Source organism: Loxodonta africana, chromosome 18, assembly GCF_030014295.1.
Source record: "Loxodonta africana isolate mLoxAfr1 chromosome 18, mLoxAfr1.hap2, whole genome shotgun sequence".
Taxonomy (NCBI): domain Eukaryota; kingdom Metazoa; phylum Chordata; class Mammalia; order Proboscidea; family Elephantidae; genus Loxodonta; species Loxodonta africana.
The window spans coordinates 24,403,565-24,427,099 of NC_087359.1; the positions used below are offsets into that span (position 1 = coordinate 24,403,565).

Genomic DNA, 23,535 nt, shown 5'->3' on the forward strand with positions numbered 1-23,535 from the left:
ATCAGCTACCAACTATCAACATAAAGTCCGTGCTCCCGATAATAACAGTTTCTACTTTAAAAGCCTTACTATGTACTTTATGTATGTTGCCTTATGCAATTGGCTCAATCATCCAGCACCAAACATTCCAGAATAGTGGTTTTCTAAATGGAACAAAAAGGACTGCAGCATTTGGCTGAGCTGGGGGGGACCCAACGGGGGGAGCACCTTTAATCTGAGAGGTGGCAAAAGGACGCAGTTAAAACATCCAAATAACAGTTCTTTTCATGTCCAATGGCTTATAACACCTCAGGAGCAACTAAAGGGTAATCGGTATCTGTGGATCTATGAGCTGAAGTATTTTTTACATCAGTTGAGAGAAAAGAAAAATAGAATTGAGAGAAGAAACTGCTAGATTTGCATCTCAGAAACCCAAAACCGGAAGTCCAACTCAAAAAGCTTAAGTGAAATAGTACTCTTTGCTCATTCCATTCTAGATTCAAGGTTCCAAAATACATGTAGCTTGGTCACAAATGAGGTAAATTTGAATGACACCAATGTGAAGTGCTGTGGTATAACAACAGTGAAAATATCATCTACGAGATTTGAAATGACATGAATTAAAGATTCCTCGAAGCACCGTATAAATTCAAAGCTGGCAGAATTACTGATTCATAAACTCTGGTTTATGATGGTGAATTCTACTTGGCAATATGCATTTGATTTAGGAACAGAAATCCCTGTCATGATTCATCTCAAATGTGAGTTTTGAATTGTCCCGAGTATTCAAGACTGCATCCCTTTTCATAAAATACACCTTCCTAGACGCGTTTTGTCTCATTTTTTTTCAGCTACAGGTCAGATAGGTTTTGCCAAACGCTGTTTAGCAGAGTCATTGGGTTCAGGGTCTTGAAATCAAACAAATACGCGTGCTACCGTTTACTGTGTGTGTTAAAATTTAGGCAAATTATTTAACGTTCTGTGCTTCAGTTGCCTCTTCTGTAAATTGGGAATAATGCTTTGCTCAGTTTCTTTTTTCTTTTAAGAATTCAACGAGATAATATGCACAGTTAATACATCGCTTAGCAGGTAGTAGTTCTCAGCAGCCGGCAATGGATAACTTCTTATCTGTCTGGCCATAGCATCCCCGTTTTAGAAACTTTTCTCAAAGCAGCTTGGAGACTCTACAAAAGGGTGGGACTTTGGCGTCTGAAGCTCCCTACTGAACTCTGCGAAGCTTAATATGCAGAGTCACACCTGACAGGGGTTTGGGTGGGGTGGGAAGGAGCGCGTCCGCCTGTTCCCTCTGTTGCGGCCCTGATGCAGAAGCTGGACCGCAGCCAGCAGGTCTGACCTCAGCCACCCTTGTTCTTTCTCCCCCTCCCCTGGGCCACACTGGCCATGAAAACACCACCACGTGGCCTGCAGCCGCTGCGTCACGCACCTTTGCCCAATGGCGAGCCTTATGGCAGGCCGGCGGTCGAGTCGCCAGCGGGGGTGGTTCCGCCCACACTCGCCAAGGATTGGCCAAGAGAGCTGAACGCGCCCGCCACGGTATGCACTTGTAACCAATAGCGGCCTGCAGCGGGGGACCCGCCCCGTCAGCTGCTCCTCTCCGCGGGACTGGCAGGAGGGGCGGGGCGAAGCAGGGAAGGCGGGGCGGGGCTAGAGGCGGGGAGGGGGGAATGAGAGGGGGCGGGGAGCCCGGCCCTCCGAGCCCGGGCGACCGGCTGCTGAGGTGGCTGTCGGCGGCCCGGAGCTGCGGCTTCGCCGGGTCGAGACCCGATGGCTGCCGAGGCCGCGGACGCCCCTCCGGGCGGGCTCGAGCCGACGCTTAGCTGCTTTTCTTTCAACCAGGACTGCACGTAAGCCGAGCGCCAGCCCTGCTGGGGTCGGGGGTGGGGGATGTCGCGACCGACGGGGTGGGGGGCGGCAGCCTGTGGGCAACTTGTAACGAGAGAGGCGCGGTTCTCCGCCCCAGAAGTTCCTCTGCGGGACGGCCAGTGACTGCACGGACGGGTTCGGGTCTTGTTACCCCCTCCCCCTCTTTCTCCTTCCTTCCCTTGCAGTGGGGGGCTCACCCAGCACCCCTCCACCGCGGGCGGAGAGCCAGGAGGGGCGGCGAAGGAAGGGAGTCAGCAGAGAGAGTGGGGTGCAGAGAGGCTAAGGGGTGTGGGGGGGCGGTGGAAAAGCGGGTGACCCAGGTGGGGGTCTGGAGAGGAGGAGCCGTGCCCACAACAAAGGGGACGGGAGGGGAGGGGGAAGCGGCAAGTTGATCCAAGATGTTGTAGTAGGGGCCCAGGGAGGTGGGAGTAAAGGAGAAACTTTCCCATTTGTCCTTGAGCATCTTAACGTGGCATTTGGGCAGGGCCTGGGACAAAGGCAGCCTATCCCCTTGGCCAGGCCAGCCCCTGTCCCAGCTCCAGTCCAGGTCATCCTGCCTGCCCGCACCCTGGATGTAAAGAACTTTTCTATTTCTCTCGCTGTTCCCACATAGCCCACCCAGCCAGGCCAGGCCTCTTCCTAGGAGTCAAAAGAGCCATTCCCTGGCCCAAACCATCTTCTCTGGGAGGGACGAGCACCAGCCTGTTGCTTTTCAGTGGATTTTTAATGTCTTGCTTTGATGTTCACATTTGGACTTTGACCAGAGAGCCGGGTGTTGCTGAAATGTGTTTCAGGCATCCCAAGGATTCCCTGTCTTAGAAGCTAAGGCCTGTTCCCTTCCCTCTTTTCACAAAATTGCTAGAAACGAGCCCTCGGAGTGTATGAAATAACCTCCTTGGAATGTGTGCCCTGAGCATCAGGCTGGGATGACAGCTTCCCAGTCTCCCACTTCCTGCTGTACCAGTTTCTGTTGTGTTCCCTGTTTGGAATCTGTTTCCAGCTTGTGTCTTGGCCGCGTGTGACTGAGCTGTGCTAATATTGAACATTCGCTGGTGTAATTAAGGCTATCACGTACCATAAGCAACCTTGCCTTCCATTCGCTTTGTGTTCCTGTTTAAAAACAGCCTGTGCTGAACAATATGCCTTTGTTTGAAAAAACTGTATGTGTAATCGTACAATCGAGCTGCTCCACAGCTTGGGAAGATGAGTGGCTTTCAAGCTTTTCTTGACCACAACCCACAATAAGAAATACGGATTGCAACAGCACCCAACCCCCATTTACGTATAAAGAAATAAAACAACCAAACCCGTTGCCTTCCGGTAGATTCTGACTCATGGTGACCCTATAGGACAGAGTAGAACTGCCCCACAGGGCTTCCAAGGCTGTAGATCTTTACAGGAGCAGACTGTCACATCTTTCCCCTGCAGAGCAGCTAGTGACCTTTTGGCTAGCAGCTGAGCACTTTAACCACTGCACCATTATGCCACCAGGGCTCCAGTTACATGTATCACTGAAAAAAAGATCCACAAAGTAGCATTTACCTTTATTATGTGACACATTTTGGTATTTTCTTTTTTAAAAGCTGCTTGTGCACCACTGAGTTGTTTTTACAATCCATTCCTGGGTTGAGACCTGCACTTTAAAAAATGATGTCTAGATACAATTCTGATGTTTTGTAAGAAACATTTTGCAAGAGGGTATGACTGTTGAAATGCATGGGGGCTGTTTTCCTTCCCAAATCAACACACGTTAAAGAGGGGAGTTAGTTTGCTTATTAGTAGTAAATGTTCTAAATTCTTCCTTGCAGCAGTGTTTATCTGATTTTTTGTTAAAGGCTAATTTTAGTTCTAGTTATCAAATAACACAGAGTAAGTCCCAGCTGTCTATAGCAATTGGATAAGAATGTTATTTTCCAAACTGTAGAGTGCTTTGAAAGTTAATTTCCTTAGGTCTGTTCTCTTGGATGAAGGCTCTGCTGGGCAGCTCTGCCTTGACTATAAATAAAAGTTCTTGTCACAGGCAGTTGCTTTGAGCCTTGGAGGGTATGACATTGGATTTTAAAACAAGTCACACCCCTTAGCGAACACCTTCAGGCATATCAGTTTTTTTTTTTTTCTTTTTTTTTCTATACTCGTCAGCTGAGCTTGGGATCCAGTATTTGTGGAGGTGGATGAAGGCAACTAACCTTTATCAAGCTCCTACATTCATACTTCATACTTGCACTGGGCTAAACAATTTTAGGGACATTTTTTCGTTTGGTTAGTAATATGTATTTGTCCCAAACCCTATTCCCGTGAGAGGTGACAAGAATTTTTTTTTTTTCCTACAGAAAGCCTTATGGGTAAAATAAGGTCTATGTCTGAACTCCTTGATTTAGAGTCGTAATCTTTTGTTGTGATTGATCGTGATTGATCGGTTGGTTAGAACAATAATAGTGACCACAGTGCCATATTCTCATATGTAAATTTCTCCTGTTCCAGGAGCAGGGCTTATGTTTGAAAATTAAATTGCTCTTTTGGTTAATGTTATATGACTGTAGTTACAGTGTTGTTTTTCCTTGACTTGCTAACTTTCCAAATCCCAGTTTGCAACAAAAAGCATCTTGGTTTATACAAAAATGTTTATGTGAAGAAAATTTAAAAACACTGCCTGGTTTGAAGTTTTAAGATGCTGCTGGCTGACTCTTCCAGTTGCCATTTGTCGTTGTTGGTGCTGGATGTCAACCCCCAGTTGTAACTGCAGTGGGCTGTTACGCCAATATCTAACACACCAGTTTAGCTGTGTAGCAGGTGTAGGGCCAAGGGACCGAACCAGCCACCTTGCTGATTACAAGTTGACTAGAGTCACCTATGACTGTGTCCCAGAGAACAACAAATGTGTGAGTGGGAAAAAAAAAAAAGCCAAGGATAAGCATGTGACCTTCTGTTTTTTAGGTTAGTGAAACAAGAGCCCTGGCCAGCCAGGCTTGGACTAGTAAGTTTCTTATTTTAGGATATGTTTCCCAGGGAAGCACAAATCTCAACGTTTCATGTTTTCATTTTAAATGTGAAAGGTGGACTGGTTTACATTTTAAGGTCCATTTCCGCTCTGACCTCCCACTTTCTCAGGATGAAAGGACTCAGGGCCAGACTGCTCATTTTGAGTACACTCCAATTAAGGTTTGATTCATTGCTTAGGTGCTGAGAGCAAAGTAAGAGGGAGCTGGGGTAGGATCCCCAGAAGCCTCTGGCCTAGCCCAGCCTCTGAACCAGTTGATTCCATCACAAGGCCAAGGAGATCTGGGTTCCCACTCTGTATCTATTGGTTGGAAAGTGAAAAATTAAGAAAACCAGATTTTTTTTTTTTTAGCCACGTTGTCCCAGATAAATGTTTAATTTTTTGCTTTGTTGTTTGGTTGTGATGATAGTTTTGTGAACAGACTATACAGCGGAGGTCTTAACCCTAGCTCTATGTTAGTACTTGAAGAACTTCAAAAAAAATCCAATTAAGTGAAAATCTCGGGCCTGCGGGACAGGATAGACAGTCATCGGTATTTTATTAAGCACCCTGGGTGATTTAATGTGTATCCAGCCATGAGAGCGACTAGTATAAAGTACCCAGGGTGTTTTTATGGCTTTTAAACTGATGAAAGGAAACATGGACTAAATTTCACCTGTTAGAGGAGCCCTGGTGGTGTAGTGGTTAAGCACTTGGCCGCTAACCGAAAGGTCGGTGATTTGAACCCACCAGTCACTCCATGAGAGAAAGATATGCAGTCTGCATCCATAAAGATTTGCAGCCTTGGAAACCCTATGGTCCAGTTCTGCTGTGTCCTGTAGGGTCACTATGAGTTGGAATTGACTTGATGGTGATGGCAATGGGATGCCTACTATAAGGAGCCCTGGTGGTGCAGTGGTTAAGCACTCAGCTGCTAACAGAAAAGTTGATGATTCAAACCCACCAGCCACTCCATGGGAGAAAGATGTGGCAATCTGCTTCCATAAAGATTTATAGCCCAGGAAACCCTGTAGTCCAGTTCTACCCTATCCTATAGGGTCGCTCTGAGCCAGTCAACTTGATGGCACACAACAACAACAATCAACATGCTTACTGTAGGCAGCTGGATGGTGCAAATGGTTAAGTGCACCACTACAGCTGAAAGGTTGGTGGTTCAAACCCACCCAGAGACACCTCAGAAGACAGGCTGGCAATCTGCTTCCAAATGATTACAGCCTTGAAAACCCTACAGAGCTCTTCTACTCTGCACACATAGGGTCACCACGAGTCAGAATCAATTCAACAGCAACTAACAACAGCAACAACATCCCTACTCCAGGTCCCTGGGTGATGCAATGGTTTGCTCTCAGCTACTAACTGAAAGGTTGATAGTTCAAAAGCACCTGGCAGTGCCTCTGAAGAGAAGCCTGGCGAGCTGCTTCCCAAACATCACAGCCACGAAAACCATATGGAGCACAGTTCTACTCTGCACACATGGAGTCGCCATGAGTTGGAATGGACTCAACAGCAACTGGAAAAATGAGGGGGCAGGAGCATGAGGGAGCAGAAGGAAAGGGGTGTTTATTTTCCAGCAGATTCGTGGTTGGAATATAGTAATGTTATCATTCACTTGCTGTCATTATCTTCCACAGATCCCTAGCAATTGGAACCAAAGCTGGTTATAAGCTGTTTTCCTTGAGTTCTGTGGAGCAACTGGACCAAGTCCATGGAAGCAGTAAGTGTGTGGGGTTCTGGGGAATCCCATATCCCCCCTCTAGCTTTTACACTATGGTGCTGCTGAGCGTTCTGCTTTTTCCTCCCTGGCCCATCACACTTAAGGAGTCAGTGGTTTTCCAATTTAAATATAAATTATTGCCACCACTTGCTTAAAAAAGCCATAGTGAAGCACTTGTTAAAATTTGGCAATCATTTAGGTAACATTTTCTTTTATATCCTGAAATTCTTTGTTTGAAATCATATTCTTAGCAATTTTTCCATATAAATATATGCACAGCCATCAATTTTTACAAATCATCAACCCAAAAGATCACTCGTGACTTCTTTTTGCCATTGTATTGAGTCTGTAGGATATTGGTAACAGTCATTCAGTTATGGAAGTATTTTCTTTATTTTAATACAATAATGCTATTCTATTTCCATAGTCCATATCAAAGATGTGAAATGCTTCAGTTAGTATTAAAAGTAATTTCACTTAGAAACGTGACTCTCTCATTTTCTCTGGGTAAGTAAGAGCTTCTGCCAGCATGATGGTGAAGAATGCACAACCTTTGGATTTCCTAGAAAGAAAGTGGTTTGGGAAATAACATTATGGGCTCCAAACTTATTTGTAAGGAGCCCTGGTGGTGTAACAGTTAAGCGCTCAGCTGCTAATCCAAAGGTTGGTAGTTCAAACCCACCCAGTGGTTCCACAGGAAAAAGACCTGGTGATCTGCCTCCTTAAAGGTTACGGCCAAGAAAACCCTATAAGGCAGTTTCCACTCTGCCACCCTGGGTCGCTATGAGTCGAAAATCTCCGTGACAGCACCTAACAACAACAGTTTATTGGTAGGGTCTTAGTTTTATTTTCATGAGTTTTTTGCTCTGTTCTGACCTGTGTTGTTCCCTGTGTGAACACACATAGGAAAAGCATGTTCTCAGAAAGAGTCTGCAACCTGTCGTTGCTCAAGAGGCTTACTACCTTACATCCTTCCTGAGTACAGAAATGCTTTTCTGGTCATGGTACTGATGTCCAGATTGTTTTCAACAGGGGAAGGGAATCCAGAGAGGAGCAGAGAGCACAGCGTGACCAGGGGAGAACAGAATTTACTATGTAACTACCCGGGCCCATGGCAGTTCCCTTCTTAACAATGGGGACAAGAAGAATTCTGAAAACCGAGGCTCCCAGCAGAGTGGCCACTCCTTTCAGATTCTCTCACAGGGGAAGTGTATATTTAGATGGTCCAAACCTTCCAAAGAGCCTTGGTGGCGTAGTAGTTAAGAACTTGGTTGCTAACCAAAAGGTCGGTAGTTCAAATCCACCAGGCATTCCTTGGAAACCCTATGGGGCGGTTCTACTCTGTCCTATAGGGTCACTTTGAGTCAGAATTGACTCAACAGCAGTGGGTTTAAACCTTCCAAATGTGTTCTACAAAGCAGTGGAGCCATAGAGCTCAGAAGGGGCCATTCAGGGGGCCCTGAAATACAGTGGGCATCAAGGGTAGCTCTGGAAATCCTGACTGTGTCTAAATCACTAGCCACACAAGGATTTTCTTCACTGTAGGTATTTGGAGAGGGCTTTAGAACTGCTACCTCAGGAAACAGTTACAGTTCCACTGTGGAAAAAAATAATCATTGAAACAGAACTAATGGAGCTCACGCAGCCAGCAGTGCTAGAGAAAGTTCATAAGCCGGCGTCAGCTGTGCTCACGCTGTGGAGACGGGAAGCTTCTTCCCAGAGAGCGAGCCTGTAACCCCGCTGCCTCTTCCCCTCCCAGATGAAATCCCAGATGTCTACATCGTCGAGCGCCTCTTCTCCAGCAGCCTGGTGGTGGTGGTCAGTCACACGAAGCCGCGGCAGATGAACGTGTATCACTTCAAAAAAGGCACAGAGATCTGTAACTACAGCTACTCCAGCAACATCCTCTCCATAAGGCTGAACCGGCAAGTAAGTGGGGCCACACTCTCGGGGCTTCTGCTAATTCGAGCCAAAGAAAAAGATGAAGTGTCTTTAAAACAGATGTCATGTTCTAAAAAGGATTTTAATCCTGAGACCTAATATTATGTTAGGAGTCTCTGGGTGGCACAGACGGTCAAGCATTCAGCTAGTACCCCAACGTTAGGAGGTTTGAATCTACCCAGAGGTGCCTCAGAAGAAAGGCCTGGCAGTCTACTTCCAAACGGTCACAGCCATTGAAAACCCTGTGAAGCACAGTTCTACTCTGAAACCCATAAGGTCGCCATGGGTTGGAAGTGACTCAGTGGCAGCTGGTTTATGGTAAGGCGGTTTTAGTCCATGCTCTTCGTTTTTTTGCGGCGGGTCTTCTCTGGTCCTTCTGCCTCGTGTTCTTTCTCCAGCAGTGGCCACTGGCTAGGTGAGGCCCCTCCCTGTGGGTCTGAATCTGGCTCTGAAACCATCCTGCCAGCCACTGCACAGGTGGCGTTATACCAGAGGGAAGCTTCTGGTTTGGGCCCTAGATGGCAGCCTTCATTCAGGGTGGCGGCACTGCCTCTGAGAATAGACTCCTGAGGAAACCGTGGGATCCGCCTGTGTTACTTCTGAAGCCAGTCCTTAAAATAGCCCCTCTCGTGCCATCCGCTCGGGCTTTCCTAGCCGGCCAGGTCCCCAGCCTCAGGCTTCCATTTTTCTTCTTTCCAGCTAACCTTTGTAGATTCTTTCTCCTAGTGTTTTCTTTGTTGAAAGAAGGAGTATTCTTATCTCAAATACGCAGTGTATTCTCTTTAAAAATGTAAACTCTTCTTAAGTAAGTATTTGGGATGTTAGCAGAGTCTCCCTTGAAGGATCCTAAATCCTGTGAAGGCAGGGGCTGTGTCAGCTTTGTTCACTACCGTGGACGTGACGCAAGAGAAGTGCCTGAAACATACTCATTACCTATGTTTCCTGACTTAAATCAGTTAGCAAATAGATTCTTCATGTGACCACGCGTATCCGTCTATTACATCTTCGCAGGAAGGGGAAGCTGTTGCATTTATGAAGGGTGATTTTCTCTTCTTTCTTTGTATCCAAACTATTAAGTGCTAATTGATTTTTTTAATATTTTTTAAAAAGAACAAAGTGCTTTCATGAGAAGGAAGAGATTGTTTTTTTGAGTTGATCGACTATTGGTGTGTGTGTGGTGAAAATATATACAACAAAACGTTTACCTATTCAAGAATTTCTGCATGTCTAATTCAGCGACAGGATTACATTCTTCATGTTGTGCAGCCATCCTCACTCTCCTTTTTGGAATATTCCACCACCATTAACATAAACTCAGCGCTCCATAAGCAAAACCTCCCCCTCCCCCATCCCTACCCCTGGTAACCACGAAAATCTTCGGTTTCTGTATACTTGCTTATTTCACATAAGTGAGATCATACTGCATTTGTCCTTTCACGACGGACTGATTTCGTTCGGCGTCATGTTTTCAAGGTTCATCCATGTCGTGGCCTGCATTGGGACTTCATCTCTCTTTATGGCTGAGTAATAGCCCACTGCGAGTATATACCTGGATCAGCTATTTTGATTGAGAATCCACTTTAGTCTGTATAAAGCCATGTGGGAGAAAATAGCTGGGAAATGGGGCGTGGGGATTTTTGCGCAAGGAGTAAAGAAGAAAAGAAACCAGGTTCTTGGTAAGGGAGGGAAAGACAGTTCGAGAGTTTGCTTCTTGTAGGCTTTTAAGCGAAGTCTTGCTCAAGTGCTTTATGCTGAAATCTGTTGATAGCACATTAAATTTCATTGCAGAATTTTATATCATTGTCTATTTGGAATCGACTCGACGGCACTGGATTTTGTTTTCTGGGTTATACTAGTAAGTGATATATGAAGGTGAAATGTCTTTTTTTTTTTTTCCCCCCTGCCTGATTATCTTTTTCAAGATTGTTGGAGCAAATGTTCTATACAGTAAGCAAAGATCAGAACACTCCAATAGTGTCTATGGTGTCTATTTGTATAATTTCCCCCTCGTTTGAGCTCTGGTGTTTTCATTAGCAGGTGTCTGCATCTGTTTAGCCACTTGGTGCTGGCCCTTCCATTAGTAAAACTGGTTGCCAGTGAGTTGATTCAATTCATGGCAACCCCATGTATGTCTGAATAGACTATGCTCCATAGGGTTTTCAATGGCGATTTTTTGGAAGTAGATTGCCAGACCTTTCTTCTGAGGCACCTCTGGGTGGACTCAAACCTCCAACCTTTTGGTTAGTAGGCAAGCGCATCAACTATTGCACCACTCAGGGACTTCCTCTTCTTAGTAACACTCAGTAATGTTAAGATTCTCATCCCCCATCTGCTAACGGGTATTAATGCACCTAGAAAAACCCAGCAATTAATGACAGAGCTGATCAGAGCCCAGTCTAACAGTTCTCAGTTCCTTTGGCATTTCTGAGGAAGCAGATGATTGGAAACATGTTTTGGGTTTGCTTTTCGGAAAACTTCCTTGTTTGGGACTTAACAACCTTTGGTCCTAGGAAGTAAGGAGACAGAAACTGCAGCAGCTCCTCCTTGCCAGTGGGGTCCACTGCGGTGCCTGAGGCCACACGTCCCATTCCCTGGTGGTCCGCCCGCTGTTCCTCTCATCTTCAGGTAGCCCGTTCCTTTTTTAAGGCCAGGAAAAGATTGAGAATTTGTGTGCGGAATTATGAGAAAACGAAATCCATAATTTCCTCTAAATATACAGAAAGGAAGACTGTTTAGAAATTGCGGTTTTTCAGTATTTAAATGAGGAAATGTGCCTTATGGCATAAAGGCAGTCAATCAGATGTATTGTGATATGTTCTTTAACTGGCTGCTCTGAGGGGCTCTTGTCCAGATGGAGGTTGAGCCTCTGTAGCTAAATCTATGGTGCTCAAGGGCAGAAGCTGTAAATATGTTTTTAGATTGTTAAAGGAGCTATTACTTGTAAAACCTAGAAAAGTCAAGGTGAGCGAGAGCAACGGGGAATGAGCTGAGGTGAAGGTAAGCCCACAGGTCTGCCGAGAATGGACGCTGACTGGTGAAGAAAGCAATTACCAGGGACCACCCATCTGTCAGTTTGTCATACTGTGGTGGCTTGCATGTTGCTGTGATGATGGAAGCTATGCCACCAGTATTTCAAATATTAGCAGGGTCACCCATGGTGGATGGATTTTAGCAGAGCTTCCAGGCTAAAACAGACCTGGATCTACTCCTGAAGATTAGCCAATTAAAACCCTACAAATCATAACAGAATATTGTCTGATTTCATGCTGGAAGATGAGCCCCCTGAGTTGGAAGGTACTCAAAATACACAGTGGCTGCAACAACGGATTCAAGCATACCCACGACTGTGAAGATGGCGCAGGACCAGGCAACATTTCATTCTGTTGTTCGTGAGGTCGCCATGAGTCAGAGCTGACTCGACAGCAGCTGGCAACAACACTCATCCCAGAAGCATGCACTCACATGAACTTGAGACCGAGTGTCTCCTCTTCCCCTCCCAGTGTTTTCTGTTTTTCCCCCATTTTATCCTTGTCTGTGGCCAGCAGAGTGATTCACCACCTGAGGTTCAGCAGAGTGGACCACAGAGCAGATGGTGCTGTTAGAGCTGGGGGGAAAAGATACAGAGCAGGTCAAGCAAGCTGGATGCAGAAGCTGTTCCTACAATAGGCATATGTGGTGGACCCCTGTAATGGGGACTTGGGTGTGGCGGTGGGACACAAGAGGGTATCAGAAACCTAAGAATGTAAGCAAAAGAAAACAAACCTGCTGCTGACAAGTCGATTCCAACTCACAGTGACCTTATAAAACAGAGTAGAACTGCCCCATAGAGTTTCCAAGGAGCACCTGGTGGATTAGAACAGCTGACCTTTTGATTAGCAGCCATAGCACTTCACCACTACACCACCGGGGTTTCCTTAAGCAAGCATAGCATAATGTAGTCCAAACTATACTTGGACACGTCATCAGGAAGGGCCAGTCGCTAGAGAAGAATATCATGTTTGCTGCTAAAGCAGCAGGTCATCGAACAAAGAAAACCCTCAGTGAGATGGACTGACACAACAGCCTCAACAATGGCCTCAAACATAGCAACAATCATGGAAATGATGCAGGACTGGGCACCGTTTTATTTCCTTGTAGGTAAGGTCGCCATGAGTCAGCGCTGACTCAACAGCAGATGACCACAACAACAATAGTAAGTGGTAGCAAAAGGGAAAATGACCAGGTAAATCAGAGAATAAATATTTCATGCAGAAACACTAATATTTCTTGTCATCAATTTTGAGACCCTGTTAGAATTATTTTGCCTCACAGCACCCAGTCTGAGACCTACGGCCACAGAACCTTCATTCACATTGAGAAAGGTTTTCAATTTTATTCTTCTATCTGTTTAAAGTTGCTGGTCTCCATTTTTCTGAGCTGTGATGGGAAAGCAGTAGGGCAGGCATTGTCCACTTGGAGACCCTGCAGCCTTTTTTGTAGTATTTTTAGAGACGCTTCCACCTGCCATTCCTTGGAATGAAAGGGTCTGGCCCGGAAGCAATGGTTTTCACACTTTGGTGAGGGTGCGAATCACCCGGGGTACTTCCTTAGAGCCCTCCCAAATCAGAATCGCCAGGAAGTCCAGGGCTCGCTCCTGCTGCTCATCAAAGTCTGAGAACCACCAGGCGAGAGGGGAGCAGGAGCAGGGGCTTGGGACTGGAGGAGTGGATGGCTGATCAGTGTGAAAGGCGCTGCCAGGCCTACGGTTCTTCCCCAGCAGCTCCTCATCAGGACCTGACATTGTCATGTCACTGGGCACAACGTCATATTCCTGTAAACACCTGGCACAGGAGCCCCTGGGCCCTGTTTCTACTGAGCAGACAGCAAAGCCATTGGGGGAAAAAGAAACAAAACCCGTTGCCATCGAGTCAGTTCCAATTCATGGCAGCCTCATGTCTTAGAGTAAAACTGCTCCTTAGGATTTTCTTGGAGCCCTGGTGGTGTAGTGGTTAAGAGCTTAGCTGCTAACCAAAAGGTCAGCAGTTCGAATCCACCAGTCGCTCCTTGGAAACCCTATGGGGCAGTTCTCTGCCCTGTAGGGCCGCTATGAATTTGAATTGACTCTACAGCAACGGGATTGGTTTGGTTTGGTTTATGGAAGTGGATAGCTAGGCCTCTCTTCCATGGCACCACCTTTTGGTTGGCAGCTGAGCACAAACCGTTTGGACCACCCAGGGACTACTGTGGCCTTTGGAAAGAAGCTGTAAGCCTGACAAGTCTGACAAGTTTCCATTTGAAGTGGACGAGAAGGGTCTACCCCACTGGGAAGGGGGGGCACCGCAGAGAGGAGCTGAGCTACAGGGGCCTGCAGGGGGACACACAGAGATGTTCATGTGGGGCTGAAGGGCTTCAGGAATTCCAGGGCTTGAGGGAAGGGCACAAAAGTGGGTCTGAAGGAGTTGGAGTGGAAAGAAGTTAAAACTGGTAGTTATTTGGAGATTGATAAAGCATGAGGTCCGGTGATTCTTTAGAGAGAGCAAAGAAGCTCCATCTGTGGTCTGTGTAAGAGGGAGACCTTTGTTATGAACATCGCAAAGGGAGCCTGTCAAATGGGAACAGGAGCCAGAGAGGCTACCCGAATTTGTCATAAATGGCAAAGGGAAACTGGTCAGGGGTGTTCAGAATCCTAGTTCTCAGCAAATGGGAAAATACAAAATAAATCTCAGTTTCTAAATACAATTTCTTAAAATCTCTTATTTTCTGTTCAGGTAAGGAAAACTGTGTGTGTGCGTGTGCGCACGCGCGTAAATACATCATCACAAACATGTCTTACATAAATTCCGTCATGAAAATTCTTTCTCCTTCAGAATTAGACTCCAGTTTAGGACTTGTCTCTGAGATGAGGGGTTTGGATTTGGTCAGCTCCTTTTCCAGAACTGGTCCAGAGGACTGATGCGTCTGTGTGATTACAGAGGCTGCTGGTGTGCCTGGAGGGGTCCATTTACATTCACAACATTAAAGACATGAAGCTGCTGAAGACCATCCTGGACATCCCTGCAAACCCCACAGGTGAGCGCCAAACACGGGATAGATGCCCCCCAAATCTCAGGTCCCGGGGCTCCTGTTACAGGCTGTCATTCCACCTAAATGGAAAACTTCAAGCAGTACTCCTGCTTTATAATTTTTTTTTTTTATATAAAGCAAAAAGTTTTATTCAGCGTATATTCAAAAGGGCAAATGTGGAAAACAGACAAGCGTGTTGCCATAGCCATGTCTGCCCAAGTCCAGAGAATATTACCAAATAGGCAAGAATGGCAAAACAGACAAGCATGCTGCCACAGCCATGTCTGCCAGAGTCCAAGGAAGGTTACAGTCATCAGTATATATTAACTTTACAAACGGGCAAAACCATTGAAAGCTTAGCCTTTTCACAGATTGGCTAGAAACTGTGATCTTACATTTTGAATTGTCTTTCTTAACAATCTCATTGGTGCAGGTTTCAGTAAAGACAGTCAAGAGGGTCCTCATTGGCCCAACAATTTTCTATTCACTAAATGTTAATAGAAAAAGATAAGAGTGGAAAGTCTTTTGTGTTCTGTTCGACTGGCTTTATGTGAAAATTTCCTAAAAGATATTTTCCAAGATTATCCTATCTATTGTCTTTATACCTCAGGGCCCAGTTGATGTGTGTTTGTGAATCTTTGTGAACCCAGCTCCAGCTGGATCACACTCTATGCTCAAGAACAGGGAATAATGGCTCCCATATTATTTCCTAAATCATTCCCTCCTTTTGATCAGAGCTTGGAGATAACATATCAATGAATCCTTGGTGGCATTTACCATGGAGCTTTGTTTGAATGATGGCAGATTCAGATTGTGTTAGGCTGTGCATCCCACAGGAGAGCTGTGTGGTCGTAATCCCAGCCTGAGATTAACCCCCTGCGTCTGGGACCCATTCTCAACAAATACATCCAGGCGTTTAAGATAGCTGTGTGGGCGATTTCACGCATCTGATGTTCAAAGGGGTTTGTTGACCCCTAGTTATTTTGTATGGCTCTTTAGCATGGAGTAGGTGTAATAACTAGAAGCAGGTTGTGACTTGGTGTGTCTGCATAACTCGGAGAAAGATAATCAGAACCTTAAAGAGTTTGTTTTATTACATTACAAGGCAGTATCTCTACTTGGGTGACACGTTAGGATGTTGGACTTTACTCAGTTCATGGGATTTACCACTGGTTAATAAAGTTCTGGCATTTAAGAATGGGAATAATTTGGGTTTGTCAGATTAAAAAAGCAGATGATGATGTTTTATGAATTCATTAAGGTAGAAGTAAAAGAAAAAGAAGTCCTTCATTGTCTGGTAAAGTGGGGAGTCATCATGCCAGAATAATTTATGTATCTCATGATTCAGATTAATATTTGTAAGTTGTATTCTAGTTCAGCTTCCTTAAATGACTGCTACAGGTTACGATGAAGTCTATGAAATGCTTTCATTATGTATGGTAGTTTTAGTTGCCTAATTCTTTGACTTTTCTTAAATATTAAGGTCTGTGTGGCCCAGCACAAGTCACCTAAGCTCTGAGCCTCAGTTACCTTAGCTGTAAAGTGGAACAGTAATGCCTATCTCATGGAATCAGCCAAGAAGTAAAGGAGGTACTGTTAGTGAACATGCCCAGCACAGAGCCTGCCCTGCAATGAGTATTTCCTCTGCCTCTCCTCCTCCTCTTCACCTCAGTTATACAGATGGCCCTTTGCTGTGGATTTGAGTGCTTTACAGTTTCAGCTCTGATAAAATATTTTAAAAGAGTAAAGCAGTTCAGGCAATTACAAAGTTCTGTGAGAAGAAGACTTTGAAACCATATTTCACAAAATGGTAGATGGTAAATCAAGGAGCTATGGTGGCAGGTTTTGTTTGCTTTAAGAATGAAAGGTTGAAATAAACTGGAACAGTACTTACTGAAGACATACTACGTGCTGGGTCTTTAGTAGGCTCTTCAGGTACAGATATGGACCCCACGTACCAGGAACCCAAAATGTAGCCCTCCGCTAGTTGCCTGAGGCCGTCGCTGTCTGAGACCGTGAGACAAAGGGTCTAAAGGCCTTGGTAGCATGTAGACCCAGTGCTTAGCTGCAGGGTGAAGCGAAAATACGCTCTCATAATAGGATGTGAAAAGAGGGTAGTGGTGGTCAGTGGCAGGGTTCTCGCCTACCATGCGGGAGACCCAGGTTCAGTTCCTGGCCAGGGCACCCCATGTACAGCCACCACTCATATGTCAGTGGAGTCTTGAGTGTTTTTATGATACTGAACAGGTTTCAGCAGAGTTTTCGGACTAAAACGGATGAGGAAGAAAGGCCTGGAAAAATACATCCAAAAACTAGCCAGGGGAAACCCTATGGATCACGGTGGCCCAATCTGCAACTGATCACCAGGCAGTGTTTCATTCCTTTGTGCATGGAGTCACCATGAGTTAGGGGCCGACCCAAGGGCAGCTAACGAGAACAACAACCGTAGGCTGTGAGAGGTGCCACGGAGTCTGAGTGGGTCTCAACAAGGGCTGGGCCTGAGCTGCACCTTGATGGATTTGGGGAGGGACGTTCAGGCAGGCAGAAAGCTAGCTACAGGCTGTCTTTGGCTCTAAGGGTCTTTGCAAAGAGGGGAGCTGGGTGCAGCCAGTGCCTGCAGAGGAGAGGTGGGTGGTTAGCACTGCGGCTAGCTTCCCTCCCTCATAGCTGTCAAGGCCCAGCCCCATGTGAGAAGGGAAGTTTATTCCCATTTACTGTTATTTTTTAGCAAATAGAGCGGTTTTTCTCAGCCCACGAAACTCATTGGATTGTTTCACGTCTTACAGTGTAAGCAGGGAGAAAAGAAGTCTGAAAGTGTGAGAGCTGTGTGTGTTCTCGTGTGACAATGTGAAGTGTTTGTAAATGGAATGGTTTTTTTTTCTCAGGAATAAATGCATCCGGAGTGAAAAGGGGGAGAGTGCTGACACATTGCGGGACTGCAACCAGTATCACATAATAATTTGTGTATAAATTTTTGAATGAGAAACTAATAATTTTCACTGTAAACTTTCACCTAAAGCACAATAAATTTAAAAAAAAAAAAAAGAAAGAAACAATGGAAGGGTTTTCCCTATCTCAGTTGAACATCATGAATGGATTCAAGGGTAGATATAGCATTTTATTCCGGAAAACCAGGGCAGAGTTGACCAAAATGTGTATTATGAGGCCTTTGACATCCTTTGGAGAGATAACGCAAGACCTCGGCAAATCCTCAAGTTTATAATTATCACCTTGACTTATACTTAGCTCACTATCTTCTTCAGTAAAATGGAGACGATAATGTTTACCCCAGAGAGGCAGTATGGTAAGGGGTAACTAAGGTCACGGTGAGTGAATGAGAGAAAAGACACATTTACTGTGTACACGCTGGAGGGTGAGCCAGGCCCACTCCCTAACCCAGCCTCCATCCTGGAGGGCAGCCTCACACAGGTCAAAGTTGTGCTTCAGGGACATGACCAGTTCCTCACTCCAGAACCTTTTGAGGACTCGTAACCTGTCACAACCATGAAGATAAAACCCTCAGATGCCTAGTTGTTGTGGTTGTTAGCTGCTATCGAGTCCGCCCTGACTCACGGAGACCCCGTGCATAATGGAGCCAAACCCCGCCCAGTCCTATGCCATCCGCATGATGGTTGGTGGATCAGGCCATTGTGATCCCTAGGGTTTTCGCTGGCTCATTTTTGGAAATATATTGCCAGGCCTTCCTTTCCAGTCTGTCTTAGTCCGGAAGCTCCACTGAAATCTGTTCAGCCTCACAGCAACACTTAAACCTCCACTGACAGACAGGCGGTGGCTTCGCTTGAGACGCATTGGCTAGGAATCGAACCTGGGTCCCCTGTATGGAGGGCAAGAATTCTACCACTGAACCACCAGAGCCTGCAACAGATGCCTAGTTGTTGTTGTTAGTTGCTGTCAAGTTGAGACTGAGTCTCTTTGACTTATTCTCATTCTCTATTTTTTCAAACAGAAATGTAAAATGGAAACCCTGGCTCTTAATATTATAAATCCATAGTAGATACACAAGGAAGACAGAATACATACCTAATTGAGTTTAACACGTAAATTGCAAATGTATTTTGACTTAGCGGACTGCAAATAAATTAGACATCCTGAGCCCTACTGTTGCTTCGCACTCCGTATCTAACGCAGCTGTAAATTTCCATCCCTTTGTCTTTGTGTCATGCCCATTCCTGTTGTGTCAAAGATTGCAGGCTGTTTCCTTTAAAGAGTTTGGCCAGATGAGGTTCCGAGCTAATTTCCTGCTAGCACAGCAGTCTATGCACGGAGCAGCCGAGGGTGGAATTGTCATCAAAGATCTCCCAGCTGCATAACTCAGTGGTTCGTAGACCTTTGCAACCGTTAACAGAATGTCCACCACGCAGCAGTGTGTATAACAGGACAAAGTTGTGGATTTTTCCCCAGCAAGTCCTCTGGAAATGGAAACACTACAAATATGTTGTTGTTAGGTGCCGTTGAGTCGATTTCAACTTATAGCAACCCCATGTGACAGAGTAGAACTGCCCCATAGGGTTTTCTTGGTTGTAATCTTTTATGGAAACAGAGCGTCAGGTCTTTCTCCCATGGAGCCATTGAGTGGGTTCCAACCACCAACCTTTCAGTTAGCAGCTGAGCATTTAATCATTTGTGCCACCAAGGCTCCTCTTGGCCTGTAGTAGTAAGAAGCATTTGCAGTACAGAGGAGATCCCCTTCCCTTCTGTTTCTGAAAATTGGGAAACCCGTTTTGAGGCATGAAACAACTCAGAGGGAGCTGCATCTTAAAAATCGCCATTAACTAGCTTTAAGTTTGGCAGGTAATGCTATAAATACCAAGAGGAGAAGGGTTTAGAACCGCAGGTTCTGATCGCCCTCCAATCCCAGCTGATGATGCCACTCGTTCTTGAATTGATAGCAGACACTTCTAGCTGTAGACGAATTACAGCCAAACAATGCCAGTGAAATTATGGCTGACAACGATTTATGAAAATGTGTGTCAATTCTAAAACAAGTCCGAAAGGCACATCAGAACCTAACTCCTACATAGAAAAAAGACTGGAAGAAAATATATCCAAGTGTTGAAAACAGTAAAAAGTCTTTGGGTTTGAGAATTATGGATTTTTTTCTCTTTATATTTTTGGGGCTTTGTACATTTTCTACAGCATCACTTTTGTATTTTAAAATAATAAAGAAAAAGCCCATTTCCTTCCAAAGATAGGGTTTGTGCGACACTTGCAATGGGAACAGAACACAGGTAGAATGGTGACACCTAAGCCTGAAGAAAAGTCTCCATACTCTCCTTGAGTGTTTCACAAGCTAGAAAGATACATCACTCAGCTGGCTGGTTCATCTGAGACTTGGACCAGAAGAAATCGAGGGAACCCGTGGGAAGCATTTCTGAGCACCTTCATTAAGTGTGCCAGGGTGGGTGAGCAGGATCCCTTGGCTAAATTCAGCTGGACTGGCAGAGATTCCAACCCTGGGGCAAAACTGTCAAGTAAAGTGGTATGTGTCAGAATACACTTGTCCTAGCCATTACCCTTTGTTGTTTTCTCACCAGAATCTAGTGCCATGTAACCCTACATTAGGTATTACAGAAAGTTCAATGTCATCGAGAAAGTTTAAGCCTTTACTACTTTTTACGATATTTACATTTTAGCATAAAACTCTGAGGGGCAACTGAAAGTATTTGCCCCAAGGCTTCTACACATAGACCTACTAGCCTGCCACACAGATGTGCCCGATATGTTCAAAGGGAGGAGGCAAGTCCGTGAAGACTTGGCATCTTGAAATGTTACAGCTGGAAAGAACCCTAAGACCGCTGTAGTGCCTTACTTCATGGATAGGAAACAGGCATGGCAGGGCCAGAGAACCTGGCCAGAGCCCCATAGGTGGTGGCAGACCTGAGTCTTGAACCCAGGTCCTCAGCCTGTCTCTGGCAGATAAACGTTCTTAAAATTCTGCCTTTTGTTTTTAACAGCTTTATTGAAATATAATTCACACGCCATACAATTCACTTATTTAAAGCATGCAACCCAGGGGCTTTTAGTATAGTCACGGAGTTGATGCAGTCATCACCACAATCAATTTTAGAACGTTTTCTAAATGACTTAAACATTTTCGTCACCCCAAAAAGAAAACCTCCACCTCTTAGCCATCATCCCCAAGTCCCTTAGCCCCCAGCCCTAATGTACTTTTCGTCTCTATAGATGGGCTTATTTCTGCACCTTCTATTAAATGGTATCATACAGTATGTTGTCTGTTGGGACTTCTTTCAAGGTTCATCCATGCTGTAGTGGGTACCGCTATTTGAATTTTTCTATGGCCCGATACTATCCCATTGTATGGATGTGCCGTATTTCATTTATCCATTCATCAGTTGATAAACATTTGGGTTGGTTCCAATTTTTGCCTTTTAGGAATAGTGCTGCTGTAAACATTTATGTACAAGTTTTCATGTGGACATGTGTTTTCATTTCTTCTGGGTATATACCTAGGAGTGGAATTGCTGTGTCATATGGTAACTCTGTGTTTGTTTTAAGGAGCTTCCAGACTCTTCTCCAAAGCAGCTGCCCCATTTTGCATTCCATCCAGCATTATATAGGGGCTCCAATTTCTCCACATTTTTGCCAACTCTTTTTATTGTCTTTTTTATTATAGCCATACTTGCTGTGTGCCGTCGAGTCGATTCCGACTCACAGTGACCCTGTAGGACAGAGTAGAACTGCTCCATAGGGTTTCCAAAGAGTGGCTGGTGGATACGAACTGCCGACCTTTTGGTTAACAGCCTGAGCTCCTAACCACTTCACCACCAGGGCTCTGTAACCATGCTAGTATCTCGTTGTGGTTTTGATTAACATTGCCTTTTTAATGATATATGTGCTCAGAAACCTTCAGTAGTTACCCATGCACTTCCATTATAAGGTCTTAACTCTTTGGCATGGCACTCCTATCCTGCCACACTTGCCCCATTCTAATCTCAATGTTCTTTCTCCTAGCTGCCCCTGTGGAAAGCCACCATGTGGGCCAGCCCAGTCTCCTGATTGTCTTCCCTCCCCAGCTTCCCAAGACCAGGATGCCTCCTGCCTGCCTGGCTGTTCTTCATGAAAGTACATTTGGATTGCAAAGATGCCATGGGGAATTAGGGTTCCCAGAGCGAAACTGGGAAGGAATGCCTGGTCTCTTCTAAGGCCAGGACCATGACCTTGAACATACAAAGTGGCTGCAGGGGTGCCAGAACATGCAGTTAGGGGTGCTGGGACTCAGTCACTTTCCTCCAGTAGGTCTGCTCGGCAGCTGATAAGAGGGCAGCCCTGCCTGTGTGCTCAGCAAAGCCATAGCAGGAGGTAGGACTTAGTTCCAATTCTCAACGTGTGATTTTTTGTTTCTCTGCCCTTCCCCACAGCAGATTAAGTAACATACATTTCAGCCTGATTGAATTTTTTTTTTTTAATGCTTTTATAAGAAACTCACTTAAACGTAATTTATAACAAGACATCTTAAATAAAAAAAGCTGTCTTTGCATAATTTTCTGGAAGTTCCTGTTCTGGTGAGCGCTTTGGTTCTATGGAATTCCTTGAATTCACTGCCGTGATGTACGTCTCTGTTAATCTAAGCCATTGGTGTGGAAATCCAAATGGCATTGAGAACCCCACCCTTCAATCTTCTGGTAAATAAAATGGCTTTTGTTTGGTTCATTGGTTTCCGTGGCTGTTTCCTCTTCCAGAATATTGTCGAAGCGTCTTAAAGCCACACTGTCGCCGCTGTTTAGCTTGGTAGGTGGCATGGCACACCATCTCCACGGCAGGTGCAGACTTGGCATGAACTTCCACTCTGGAGGTCCCACCTCCTTCTCCAGGCAGGACGTGTGGCTCAGAAATGAATTGTGTCTAAAGAGGACCTGTCCTCCCCATTTCCCTTTCTCCAGTTTGAAATTACGTCAACTATGTTTAATCACCTGCAGAAAGGCTAACAGATACTGACCTTTGGACAACAGAGTTACTTATTCCAGCCAATTCTCATGTAGCCCTAGAGGGCAATGGAACAGGAAGCGAAGCAGGTGTTGTTTCAGAGCCCTGGGGTAACACGTGAAGAGGAGCATTTTTAATATTCTAAATTCTGATTGTGTGGCTGCAGAGAGGGCATGGCCAGGATGAGATCTTCCCCTTTGAATGAATGTACGTTATTGAAATCGCTCGATTAGCATAATCAACTGCAAGTAAAGGTCTTGGAAGCCATTCCTCCCCTCACCAGTAGGTGGCACTACAGCTGTATTGTTCCCAGGTGTCCTTTTCAACCAGGCCATTTCTCTGCCCTGGAAAGAAAACACAAAAACCAAACCTGTTGCTGTAGATTCAATTCTGACTCACATCTGCTGTGTTTGCTTTGCCAGGTCTGTGTGCCCTCTCTATCAACCATTCCAATTCTTATTTGGCCTATCCTGGGAGCCTGACAACAGGGGAGATTGTGCTTTATGACGGAAACTCCCTGGTAAGTTGACAGTGGTCCAGATGCAACACAGGGCGCCTCCTAGGCTGTGTGGCTGATGGAAGGTGATGAGGAGGCTCAGTTGTAGTGAGGTGCGGAGGCGTAAGGGACACGGGGAGTTTGTTCTGCCCACCAAGGTGGGTGTGGAAAAGGGAAGGGGATGACCGTGTATAAATGGGGTTTGCTCTGGGGCTTGCCATCAACCAGCATAACGGCAGGGCAGCTGCCAGGCTAAGTTGGGCATCTGTGCAGAGTGGAAACCACCTGCCAGCTGAGGGCTGATTGTCTGGTTGACTGCGTCACACTGCACCGTGTCCTGTGGCTGCTTCACACTTCCTGCCTCTGGTCTCCCAGGCAGCACAGGGCAGGGCAGCACTGCTGTGGGCAGTCCCCTGAGGACACACGCGGGGGGGGCCCATGGCTTCATGTGGCTTCGGCACACAACATGGGTGTCCGCTTCCCTGAGGGCAGGAAGCAGGATAGAAACAGAGTGGC

General features: G+C 45.6%; 1 protein-coding gene across 7 annotated transcripts in view; it reads left to right on the plus strand.

Moving 5' to 3' along the window:
• The first annotated feature begins 1,697 nt into the window (after positions 1-1,697).
• Positions 1,698-23,535, plus strand: part of WIPI1 (WD repeat domain, phosphoinositide interacting 1) — a 47,705-nt gene continuing 25,867 nt past the window's right edge. For 5 of the 7 annotated variants that reach the window (XM_064270841.1, XM_064270840.1, XM_064270842.1 and 2 more), the window contains exons 1-5: positions 1,698-1,844; positions 6,493-6,575; positions 8,335-8,504; positions 14,468-14,564; positions 22,946-23,043. In XM_064270841.1, the coding sequence (XP_064126911.1) occupies positions 1,765-1,844; positions 6,493-6,575; positions 8,335-8,504; positions 14,468-14,564; positions 22,946-23,043 (528 nt within the window). In that variant the 5' untranslated portion in view covers positions 1,698-1,764. Of the gene's footprint in view, positions 1,845-6,492; positions 6,576-8,334; positions 8,505-11,026; positions 11,142-14,467; positions 14,565-22,945; positions 23,044-23,535 lie in introns of those variants that run through there. The other 2 variants (XM_064270843.1, XM_064270844.1) reach the window with 2 other exon arrangements.